The sequence below is a fragment of the Oppia nitens genome, unplaced genomic scaffold (assembly GCF_028296485.1).
Source record: "Oppia nitens isolate AA-2021 unplaced genomic scaffold, nextdenovo-longstitch-racon4-pilon3 scaffold5_pilon_pilon_pilon, whole genome shotgun sequence".
In the NCBI taxonomy this organism is placed as follows: domain Eukaryota; kingdom Metazoa; phylum Arthropoda; class Arachnida; order Sarcoptiformes; family Oppiidae; genus Oppia; species Oppia nitens.
Genome location: NW_026533243.1, coordinates 7,545,424 through 7,559,451, shown reverse-complemented (window position 1 = coordinate 7,559,451; position 14,028 = coordinate 7,545,424). Strand labels below are relative to the sequence as shown.

The 14,028-nt window shown below is 20.0% G+C and overlaps 1 protein-coding gene across 1 annotated transcript; it reads right to left on the bottom strand.

Annotated features, from left to right (window-relative positions):
- On the bottom strand, positions 1 to 3,686 carry LOC128961714 (neuropeptide CCHamide-1 receptor-like). The gene is made up of 5 exons (XM_054307974.1): positions 2,738 to 3,686; positions 2,491 to 2,571; positions 816 to 859; positions 130 to 305; positions 1 to 31 (listed from the first exon to the last, which is right to left on the bottom strand). The coding sequence occupies exons 1-5, from the start codon at positions 3,684 to 3,686 to the stop codon at positions 1 to 3; spliced, it is 1,281 nt and encodes a 426-aa protein (XP_054163949.1).
- Positions 3,687 to 14,028: the final 10,342 nt, after the last annotated feature.

Sequence of the window (14,028 nt, the reverse complement as noted above, 5' to 3'; positions counted from 1 at the left end):
TTATTTCTTAAGATTTTGGTACAACACAAACCTACAAAAATGAGATTTATTTAAGAAAATTAATTGTGATTTAATCAATGAACCTGAAGATCATCACATGTATGTGTGTGTCTATGTATGTGTGCTTACAGTCTGGTAGAGATAGTCGACTGTCTCATCACTGATAAGCTCTTGACTGATGTGCTGTAAAACAGTAAGGGTTTGGCTCTGAAGGTACGCGTCCTCTCCAGTTGTCGACGTTTTACAAAACATCCAAACAAATAGCGTTTGAAATGTGACCGAAATTTACCGCTTATTAGGTATAACTATATATCAAATAAATAAATAAATATATATATATATATATATATATATAGAATATTCCAATTAAAATATATTTTTAAAAATTAATTAATTATAAATTTTCATTGCAAGTACTTTCCTTATAAATTATTAATTAGCTTTTTATTATACAGTATTTATGAAATAAAAATTGTAAAATTAACTTTAAATCAATTTAAGTTATTATAATTCTTAATTGAAAATATTTTTTTTTAATAATTTGGATTTTTTTATTTATACTGTATAATCATTGACATTATTTTTAAAAAAAACTTGATTTACTTAATTTAATATTTATATAATATAATTAAATCAATTACAAAATCTAAAACATACTTATATACTGATTCAAAAGTTATCTATGAAAAATTGTTCAATTTATACATTTGTTATTTAAAAAATTGTTTATTTGTTTGCCTTATAAAATAAGGAAAGTGTTTGCAGTCAATGCTAATCAATATTAATGAAGCGATTCATTGATTGTCATTACTTACAGTCACCGGATTTAAACAACTGTTGCTAAACGTCAGGCAATATCCTAGTAATTGGGGTTTCAATAAAAAGGAAGCAATTTATTAATCGTTTATTTTATATTTAACACGTTTTTTCACAAAAAAATATATATGTGTTTAAAAGTTATCAAAAAAAAAAAAGAAAAAAGATAGACAATAACTACCATATACTATGTGTTTTCATGAACTCGTTTGAAAATTAATATTATTAAATCTATACGATTATATCACTTTTTTAATCAGTTTATATCATTTCATTATATAAATAAAATAGTAATCCTATTAATAAAATATTTATTATATAATTTACCTTAACCCATACTGACCTATGATAGTGTTTTATTAGATTAAAAAAATGTAAATGTAATAAATAATAATAAGTTAATGACATTTATTTTTATTGTTATAATTTTGTTGTGTTTGTATTGTTTTAATCAAAATGACCAAAAAGATGGAAGTTATCTAAGGTTACATTAAACACGATATCCTAGAAGTTCATTGACAAACATTGCATTTATTATTATTATTGATGAATACCTATAACTTATCATTTATATACAATAATATCAAACCTATAAGTATATATTTTTTTGAAATGTTTATTTAGTAATAGTATGTATTGAGAAATATAAAGTTTATTTTACAAAACAAAGTGTCAAAATTTTAAGCGTATGTCCAATTTGTTTGAAATATGTTTAAAGTCATAAAATGTCATTTCAAAAAATAAATACAAAATAATCAATTCATTTTGCTTGAATTAGTTACTAATTAATATTTTATCAAAAATTATAAATCCCAGAGGCTAATCATTATTAAATATAAAAAATTTATAAAATTATTGTATGATTTTAGGTATAGATTTTATTACGAAAGTCCTACTTTAATTGCTGACCTATGAATATATTGTCTATAAATAAAATTTTATTTATATTATAGATATATAATATATTAAAGTAATTCAATATTGTTGATTTGCCGCCCAATATCTCACTTTAGCCGATTGTCCTATAAATTTTAAGATTTGCTTGAATATTTTTCAAATGCAATTTTATTTTTTAAAATTAAATTTTTAATTAACATTCAATTTAAAATTAATTGCACTTAATCAAGCTACAATGTATAATATGTGCATATTAATTTAGATTAAATTATAGCAATTTGGTAACTTTTGAAACTTTGAAACTAATTTGAAAATTTTTAATTTTTTAATAGTACGTAGCTTACGTCAAATAAAATAATTTATTTATTTTTTATGAAAAAACTATACAGTAAAATGTTAATCATTTGTTAATAGAAATAATTTATTACTAAAATTCCAATATTTTTGATATTTTAACATAAAATATATAACGATTTCCAATGAAATGGTATTTTATTTATGCGGAATTGATTTATTTTATTTTATTTGTTTACTATTACATAAGTACTATTACGATAAAAGTTTATAATTTTGTAAAAAAATTAATAAAAATTGTCATTTCGAAAATATATAAGAAATATTTTATATAACAATTGATGTACAGTATATGCTATACTGAAATATAAACTGTATTATATTTACTGTAACTGACATTTTCACTATTTTTATCTCTTTTCCCTTAAAGCTAAAAATTTATGTTATTTTAGTTATAAGTGGAAAAATAAAAATCAAACAAACCTGATATCTTTAATAAGTGCCAAAACGTATTGTAATTATCCATTGAGTTTGGATACGTAAAGTAAAACCATAGCATAAATACTAAAATAAATAAAAATAGTCGGAAAATATTTAATTTTATTAATATTTAATATTAATGATATAATTTAGATTAAAATGTGAAAAAGGTATAAATAATTAATATTAAATGTGTAATTCATGCTTCAAAAACAATAAATTTAATAAATTATTTAATTAAAACACTTACTATGATTCGGAAAGAAACAAACGGCAAAAATGATGGCCAAAGTAAAGACCATTTTGGCGACCCGTGTCCTCTGCTCTATATGTTTGTTGTGATTAACATTTAGACCATTTACCTGTTGTGAACTCTGGACGAGATGTCTGGCCATCATTGCGTAAAAGGAACCAATAGTTAGGAGTGGTATCACATAGAAGAATATAAATCTGAGAAGTACTATCATTTTGGGATACCATTCCCCCAACTCGTTTGGAAACGGATAGCACACCTTTATGTAGTTGTTATCGCTTATGTTATACTTTAGGATATGCGAATTATAAGCACCGGGAATGGCAAACAATATAGATGTACACCACACGGCAACCACCACTGCAAGGGTAGTACTCTTAGATGAACTGTCATTAATTTTGCTGAACGGCGCCGCTATTGCAACGTATCGGTCAAATGACAGTACACTTAGAGTCAAAACAGTGACACCGATCGACACATCTTTAAGAAATTCGCTTAGTTTGCAGATAAACTCACCGAACGGCCAACTTTCCAATGTATATATAATACTAATAAAAGGAACGGTACCGACAATAACTAGTAGGTCACCCACTGCCAGACACACGATGAAAGTGTTGGGCAAATTTCTCATTGATTTATGTCTAATAAATATGTGGATCAGTGTTCCGTTTCCCAGAAAACCCACTATAAATATGATGCCAAATATAAAGGGAACTATATATGTTTCCATCCGTTCCTCATATGATAAGTAATCGTCGGTACTATTGTTATGATAACTAAAGTTATTTTTAACACCGGAATAGTTGTTTGAAAAATAGTTTGAATTAAAAGCATCAAAGAGTTGGCTTTGTGTCACCAATTTCTTTATGGAGTTATCTTTTGTCAAATTATTTTCAAGACTGTCCACGCCTTCAGTGTTGTCCATTTTGGTATGCATTTCGGTCATAATTGGATCAAATATCAAAAAAGTTTAAACTTTTGTTTTAAAACTTTTGTCATACAATTGATTTAAAAATAAAATTATTTTTAACATATTTGAATACAATTTTAGACATTTGTTTAACACTCTCTGTTATTATTAATTTTTGATCAAAAGTCACAAACATTTGAAAGTTTTCTTTTATATAATAGTTTGTTTCAGTTATTAGTGAAGAAAAAAACGTTTTAATAATTTTAAAAACTCTATTCTGAACAAAACCTAAACAGTTGTTTGATATTCAATGTCTGAGGAGTTTATGATAAACTGTTTTAATAAAGGCTTTACATTATATACAGAGAGAGAGAGAGAGAGAGAGAGATCTCATGGCTTCAGATTTTGCACACAAGCAGTCAAACTGAAACACTTTGAACTATCGGTGCTATCCATACCTGCGCACCGCAGACTCAAAACTACTGAATATGTTATGGTTTAAGAAAGCAGTTTATTATTAAAATTATTAGTATTATTGCAATTTTAATTTTTAAAAATATTTTTTCATTCATATGTTTTATGAAGTAAACAGAATATATTCTAATAAAATGTGGTTTTAGATAACATTATATTACATTTAATAAAAAGTTATTTATATATTTAAATGACAAATACAGTATAGATAAGAGATGTTATACACAAAAATATCAAATTCTTTGATATAAATGTTGCAAAACTTATTTTTGACGATTCAAATGATTTTATCGATATTTAGATATATATAAAGTATATAAATATATTAGTATTTCAATAAATTAATGCATTTTTTGAAAACGTCATTTTTTTAATGATAGTTGTGAACATTTTAATTGTTATTTGGATTATTTTATTTTTTTAATCATAAGTTAAGAGTAAAATTTAACAAAAATATAAAAGCAGTCGAAATAGACATGAATTTGGTTTTAGTTAAATAACTCATTAAATTCTTGAGGAATATTATCGATTCATTTTTAATATAAAGAGCACAAGTGGTGAGTATTAATAAGTAATATATCATATAATTTAAATTAAATATAAAAATTTTCTATAATATTAAATAACATGAGATAAAATTGCATTTATTTCTTGAAATACTAATATATATATATATTGAAAGTCAAAAAATATATTTTTCTGATTCAAAGTCTGTCAAACTATAAGATTATATTTTACAATAAATTATATGATATATTATTATTGATAGTAAACTACTGTAATCTCGATTATGTTATTTGCATTGTAAGTACACTCAAATCTCACGAAAAAACTTATTTAATTTAGATTTTCTGTTCCCAAATATTGTCATAAAAAACTAGACATCAAATGTCAACCGACTATATAATTGAATAATATTTCGCAATTGTGTTGAATTTATTTTGTAATATTATTTATATATTGATATCAAATATATACCGTATATTTATATTTATTGTTATATAATATTACTTAGATTTTAAAAGCCACACATTAAACCATTTTCTTTGAAATTAAATCAACTAAAGTAATATCCTTTTTATTTAATTATTTGTTTTTGTTAAAAAAAACCAAACCTTTTAAATATTTTATAATAATGGCTTTGCTAACGATATCTATTGTGAAATCCAAATGTTATATATATTTATTTTTTCATTAAAAAAAATATTTCACACTATTTTTTGAGAAAATGCTTTTTTCAATTTATCTGAGATTTATTTTATTGCACTGAAATTGCATTTTATTTTATATTTTCATGCCTTGAAATATTTATTTATTTTATATTTTTTTATAAAAATTGGATATTGTGCAACAAATAATTATAATAATAGTAGATATTATTTATTTATTTGTTTATTTAGAAATAGTAGAGTATTATTAATAGACAGTATTTACAATTCTTAAGTACTCTTAATAAAAATAATAAAATTTATAATAATACTATACTAACTTATAAATACGGTATTATAGTTATTTAAGTTAGCATTATTATTTCTATATTCAGTATTATACTGTTGATTATTTATTTATTGTTTTGAATATTAATACTAAATATAAATATTAATAACATTATATAAATTCTCTAATATATTATTATAATATATGATAGTTTAGAATAATCAATTAGATAAAATGTTAATATCATTTATTTTAAAATATCTCCCAAATATAATTAAAAACTAGTGATAGACAACTAGAATTTGTTTCAAAAAATTTCCAAGAGAATATTTTTTACAAAAAATATTAATGTAAAATTTTTAATTGAATATAAGTTATATATATAATAAATAAACACAAAATTAAATATAAATAATCTATTAGTCTGTATGACTTATTTACTAAAAAACCCAGGGTTTACATTATTTTTTATATATGTTTAACATTATTCACTGCATTAAACATCTATCTATAATGATTTTTTAAATAATTTAATATACAGTATGACTATTGTATAATAACTACAATAATACGTGTATTATTAATATTGAATATATCTATAATTTATGATAAATTTTTATTAACTTTAGATTATAACATTATAGCAAAAAATCTAATTGCTCATTTGAATTATGCAAATTGCTTTAACAAAACAATCTAATAGTTAAATAGTAAAATTATATTTACATTAAGTAAAATTATTCATATTATTATGATATTATCAGTCAAGTTATTTCAACCATTAGTAAATTATAAGTTAATTAATTCAAACTTAATTTAGATAAAGTTTATAATTAAGTTGAAATAATGTTTAAATTAACTTATAAAAAATTATTTATAAAATTACTAGAATTTTTTAGTAAACTTTCTATTTATTGTATAGATCTGAACAAATCTATACTATCAAAAATTTCATATAATAAACTAAATATTTTTTGTATCATAAGTTTATTAATAAATTAGTAATCGTATTGTACAAATAAATATTATAAAATTGTAGATAGTGTTTTTAATAAATAGTAAAAACAATTTAATAATATAATAACAATATACAATTAATATACAATGTGTTGTTTTGCTAATGATTATTATAGTAAATTCAAAATATAAACATTGGTTTCTTTTTATTTATACAAAAAATATTAAATTAATATATAAATATAAAAATATAAATGTTTAATATAAAAATAGACTAAAATATATTAATAGACCTTACCATATTTTGCAATGTCATTCAAATTGTTACTATAAAACATTTGTTGGTTAGAATTAAAATTATATTTTGTAGACACGGATAACATATTAATTGATGATTTCAGGCATTGAATGTCATATAATTTAACTTAAAGTACTCTTAAAAAATAATAAATATCGACTCTATTTTATAATATATTAATAAATCTTGAAAAAACTAAGTACACCATTATGTCTATTTGATTTGATAAACATGTTTTAAAAAATATGTATAAAAAATATTTTATATTTGTGATCATCGGTTGTCAAAATTGATTTTGTTATTTGCTATCTTATTAGTTATCAATCTATAAAAAAGTAATGTATAATTTATCAAATAAAATAAAATATATTATAATTAATCAAAAAATCATTTAGGTAATTTTCCAATACATATTATCTTATACTGTATATATAATATATAAATTTATATATTTTTTAATTATGCTACTTTTCAATTGAAACATGATGTATCTAGAGGCATAATTCTTAAAAATATTATCAAGGTTATCTTATATTAATTGTTTGACAGGAAAGACTTTATTTACTTATTTTGCATATACTATATATCATAGATGAGTACCTCATTAATTCATATACAATTTATTTATATACACTACTATAGTTAACTATACTGTATGTATTATACATGTTTGTCAATGTGATGTGTATATTATAAAACAATATATATATAAATTTATATACTGTACACTATATCTATTGGATATAGATTGTATATACTGTATAATAAATAAAACAATATTTCTAATAATAAAGAAATTGCTTATATTGACTAACATTGTAAGTACTGTTCAAAGTTATCTCCAATAGTATATTATAATAATATTTGCAACTATTGGTTAGTTAATAAAAAATATTGTATTTTGTTTATCATCACATATGCTAAACAACTAACTAAAACATAGACTCAATACCATTGATGATGCTTTTACTTTTGAGTGCCGTTTCCTTTTTGGTTTGATTATCATTAAGTTTGTATTTTTTATGGTTTTTATTTCTCAATTATAATATATAACCGGTGATGACCTGATAAATATAGTATTTCCACATTTCTACTCCTTGTCTTATAAGCGTTCAATGAATTATACTATACGGTAGTATATCATATAATTATACATTAACTATGTTTATGGACAATATATTTTATATCACATTATTTTTTTTATATCATGTATTATGAATGTTAATAATTTTTATATTAAAATTACATTATATTTTGTTACAATAAGTTATTAATATAGATAAGTGATAGCTTTTTATACATATACTGTAGTGTATGTGTTATAAAATTGCAATTGAGTACAAGGATTCAGGAATTAAGGCAATAAATTGTGATATATTTATGTTATTTGAGTCGACACCTTATAATTACTAAATATAATCATTATAATATATAAAAGTAATGCATTTATATTATATAAATATTTACTGTCTATATATTATGATATTCAATTTATTAAATTGAAATTTCTTATATTTAGTTAAATATTTATTTATTTAGAAAATCAAATAAAATCCTTGCAATATTTTGTTTGTTTAAAATTTAAAAAAATAAAATTGATATATTATGGCAAACATTTTTGTTTGTAATAACTAATCAATCAAAAACAACATAAGTTATAATACATTTTAATAACATTAATTTTTAGCTTTAAAATCGGTAAAGAATAGTGTTGGCAAAAAAGAGAAACTTATAAAATAATAGAGAAATTTATAGAAAGTTTCTAAAAGAAATTTCTATTTATGGGATCCCCATGGTTAATTTTATTTTCTCGATATTTGTTATCTTTAACATTGGTTTTATAAGTAATATTTAAATATTATTATATTTTAATTATTAATTTTAAAAAATTTTATTAATTAAAGTAAAAAATTAATTTATCTAATTATATTAAACTATGGTATAATAAAATGGTGAATAAAATTTTACAAAACTGATTATTATTAAATAATTATAATTATTTATATAGGTATCCCATTTGTATAATAGTATTATACATTACTATATTTACATTATATAGTATAATATTATATATATATAGTATTATGTCTCATTAATATATTTATAGTTTTACAATATCCATAGATATGGGGATCCCATAGTATAACAAAAAGTTAAATTTCTATAGAAATTTATTACTGAGAAACTTTCTAGAAACTTTCTCAGGGAAATTTATTAGAAACTTTCTATTTGCCCATCTCTAGTAAAGAATAATCAAAAATAATTGATTAATAGAAATAACATAAATTATAAAAAATTGATGACTTTAAATTTTATAATTATTTTAACTACATTTTGTTTATAAATTGAATTTAGTTGTAATTTCTTTAGCAGTTTATTGTATTAAATTTATTATTTAAATATGTTTATATTTAAATAATAAAATAAACTTCCTAATTATAAATCTATTAATATAATAAATATATTACAAATTTTCAAAAACATTTGTAATCTGTTTTCAATAAAATTGCAATATTTAGTATTATATGGTTTTAATGATATTTTTTTTATTGTTTTCACTACTTTAAAAATAATTTATAAGTACTTAGTTTTTTTTGTTATACGGCATTAAATTGCATGTCATTAATGTTTAGTTTTCTATTCAAATATTCTAAATAATTATATAATGATATAATAATTATATAATTATTGTTTTAGAATTAGATTCAACAGAATATTTTTTAATTTGAAAACATAACAACAATATAATTAAATATTTTTTTCAAAGAAATAGGATATTTCAATGCTTAACAAAATAAGTGATCATGTTTATTTATGGTTTTTAATTTCAATGATAACATTAGCACCCAGTATTATTATTTAACATATTATAACTTTTAATTTAATTATATAAAATTTATAAGAGTAATAAATTGAACTAAATATATGATGCTTAACAATTTAATTAAGTATATAGCTTAACTAAAATAATAACAAATTTCTATTTGTTTATTAATAATGTTAGATTAAAAGGATTACTATACAATGTTAAATACAGTATAAATTCTGTTAATTTACATATCTATATAATGTATAATTACATTATTTTATATTATATACTGTATATTATATATATATATTGTATATTAATACATTGTATATTTTCCTAATTTGTTTATATCATTTGAATTTATTGATAATTTTTAATATAATATTATATATAACTGTTTTAATTAAATGGTCAAAATTAATTTGAAGAAACAGTTTGTTTGTTTATTTGTTTGTTTGGTTACTTAACCAGTTGTGTATTTACTTTGTAAGTGAGTATTTCCATTTAATATTGAAATGTTTTATTATTTTTATTATTTCACTTAATAACATTTGTGCACTTTATCTCTCTTTCTAACTAAAAGTGATAACTTTGTTAAATGTTTCAGAAAATAACTTAAATAAAATAAATATCAAATTTTATATATATTTATTTAATGTCTTATATAATATACTGTATTTGTTGTCTAACTAATCATAAAGATGTCGACGACATGATTAAAACTAAAATGACAATTATTGTGGACAAACTTTTAACGAAAATTGCTATATATTTAATTTAATATCTAATGTTTTATACAAAACAATCTGTTTATTAACACTTACTTTTCATTGTTATTTAACCTAAAGGCAATGACATTGAAGTCAGTGTCACATATGTTATTGACATATGATATTGTATTATAGTAATAATAATAACAATAATAATAATATCATAGATTACAATATATTTCTTTATCTAAATACTAAACATTTATGTTTTCAGTCACAACATCTTAATCGATGATTTAATATTAATAGTTAGCAATACATATATATTAATATAATAAATACTGTATTTATAACTATCATATTAATCAAAATATAAGTGTTAAGTTTAACGTCAAACTTAACAGATTAATATCATAATTTAAGTTAATATCACAATAATATTCTTATAAGTTATAATACATAATATGCATTTCAATGCATATATTAAAAAATAAAAAATTATCCTTGAAAATTTTGATATATATATGAAAATTTTCAAGAATATTCTTATATATTATATATCAACAACATATTGTTGAGAAGTTTTAAATCACTATTTCATAGTATTTTATTTTTATAATTATTGTGTATATGTAGATGTATTAACTTAAGTCTATAATTTTATATTCAAGTTATGCTTATTTATACTATACAATATACAATATATAATATATAGTTTATAAATTATTTAGATTTATACCAACTCAATGTAAATAATGTTGTTAAACCAATTTACTTTAATATCTGTCTCTTAGATTTGAAATTAAATACAAGATATAGTATATCTATAATATCTATAATATCTATAATATCTATAATATCTATAATATCTATAATATCTATAATATCTATAATATCTATAATATCTATATATCTATAATATCTATAATATCTATATAGTATATATTTAGTGTAACCAGATTTAACTGAAGTAGTAAAAGTAAAAAATAAAATCTATGTATAGGTATAGACTAAGTAAGTAATCATATATTTTAACAAAAAAATTATTAAATTGGTTTATTCCTTAGTGTTATTATATATATATATAGTATTTTTTGTGATAAGAATTAAATTTGACACTTTATACAACATAATAACGTATATTCAACTGTTTGAATGCACGTAATGTAATGAAAATGAAAACCATTTATTTATTTTTTATTTGAATACAACATTTACAGTATAAGTATATATTTGTGTTTATTATAAGTTTATAAAATTGTCATTTATCTTCATTTATATATACATCGTTTATTTTTAAGAATTAAAAAAAATATTTCGTTATACAAAATATAGTTATTTTAAATTAATCAAAGTTTTGATTTGCGATTTGGATTTCAATAATTTGTGATAATATATGAGTTTACTTTTTTATATATACGATATATAAATATAATAATACAGTATATAACTTATATAATATAAGTGCAATACCGGTAATATAATTTTCAGAATCATAACATAACATAAAATAAATATTATTTTATTTTTTTCTGTTCATATCATCTTTAATATTACGCATAAAAATATGCTGTTATGTGTAAATTCATTAAATATTAAGTTTCATCGCAATAACTATATGTTATAAATATATCTAATACTACAAAATTATTTGTGTTGACATAAATCTATTTTAATCATATTAGTAATATAAACATAGAATATATAAATAATAATTATAATAACAAATTTATTAATAATAAACACTAAAGTATATTTATGATAATATTAATTAGTGCTGCTGTATTTTATTTTATAATATGATATTACTAATTATAATAATGTAATTAATTGAAAAACTTGTAACACATATACTATAATTAATTAAATAAATTTTTACTATATTGTTAAAAAAAATATAATGTATAATATGATAGGTAACATAATAAAGTATTGTGTTTAATAATGATGTTATTACACTTATTTACATTAATCATAAAACATTTGATTACAATTCTGATAAATTTGTTAACAAAATCATACTGTTTTATATCATAAATAAAAACAATTTCAATTTGAGTGCTAATATAATTGTCCAGTGATTAGATACAGACTATACAATGTAGTATTTGTTGCAAAAATTATTAAACAATATCAAACAAATTGTAGTGTTATAGTATGTACTCATGTGTTTAATAACAATTGTATAAAATTTTTATTTCTCATCAGTTATTATCTAAATCTGTGAATAAACAGATAAAACAAATAATACAAAAAAAATAATAAAAATGTTTCGCAATTTTACTAAATTATTATTTACTGTGAAATATTGCTATTATTATCTTTAATCATGAATTTATTGTATAATATAGTATACAATAAATATTTCTTTATTCTAGAATTTATTGATTTTATACTATTATAAATTTATGTTTATCGTATTTATTATTTTTTATAAAAATTTAAAATTTAATTCTATACAAAATAAACTTATTTGAGGATTTGTATATAAAATTTTTTATAAAAAAAAGTTTTATCTACTTATAATAATTTTAAATATTTATTAATAAAAAAACATATAATACAGTATATGAATAGTTAGAAGTTTTATACCATTAAATATTTTATTACTTATTCTATTTAAATTAATGTCATTTATTATATTAATATTATTATTTTACATTATTTTTAATATCACATTTAAATAGTTTCTTAATACTTATAAAAACAATTGACAAGATTATACATTCAAATAAATGTTTTATCTAATGATTCATACATTTTTTATTGATAATAAAATATATGATTACTATTCATATTTACAATATTATTACAATACAGTATACAATTGTGATTAAATATTATATAAATTTTTTAGCATAATAATTAATTATTAAAAGGATTACTAGTAAAATAAAAGTACTAAAAATTTTATTTACGGTAAGCTATTTAGTATATTATATAAAATACTAGTGTAAAAAACAAGTATATTATACATTAGGCGTTGTTCACATATTACGTTCGCACTTGAGGGGAGGGGGGGTTAGCCAAAGCGAACTTTTGCGAACGAGGGGAAGGGGAGGGGTAGAGACTTTAAGAACGTTCGCATTTAGATAATATCTTATTTCTTGTGGTGTGGGGGTAGCGATTAGGGATAAGCGAACGTAATTTTTTTTAATGTTACATGTTAACAATTGCGAACATAGGGGAGGGAGGGGGTCTAGATTTCTTAAAAAGTGCAAACGTAATATGTGAACCACGCCTTATTTAAATATTGTTATGACTCGACCCATACTAAATTAGTAATAACAAGTTTTGAAACCATAACAATATTTATTTTTTAAATAAAAAGTTCAATTCTATGATTGGATTTTGTCAAATGCTCTGTATCTCTGATACTAATCATAAGGATTTATGACATTAATTGTGAGAATAGACAAAATATGTGACCAACAGTTACCACATTTATAGTGTATTGAAATCACAATTTGAAGTCAAAACACATTAGTGTTGGCAAAAAAGAGAAATTTATAAAATAATAGAGAAATTTCTAGAAAGTTTCTAAAAAAAATTTCTATTTATGTGATCTCCATGTTAATTTTGTTATCTCGATATATAACAATACATTACCGTAAATATTATTAGTATTTTAATTATTAATTAAAGTAAAAAATTTATTAATTAAACTACAGTCTGATATATATAATAAAATGA

Bases quoted from the DNA above. Each gene is read 5' to 3' on its own strand.
- LOC128961714 (XM_054307974.1), bottom strand. From the start codon at position 3,686: ATGACCGAAATGCATACCAAAATGGACAACACTGAAGGCGTGGACAGT. The intron at 2,572-2,737 runs GTAAGTGTTTTA...TATTTATTTTAG, and splicing joins TTGTTTCTTTCCGAATCATA to TATTTATGCTATGGTTTTAC. The intron at 32-129 runs GTAAGCACACAT...TCATTTTTGTAG, and splicing joins TCGACTATCTCTACCAGACT to GTTTGTGTTGTACCAAAATC.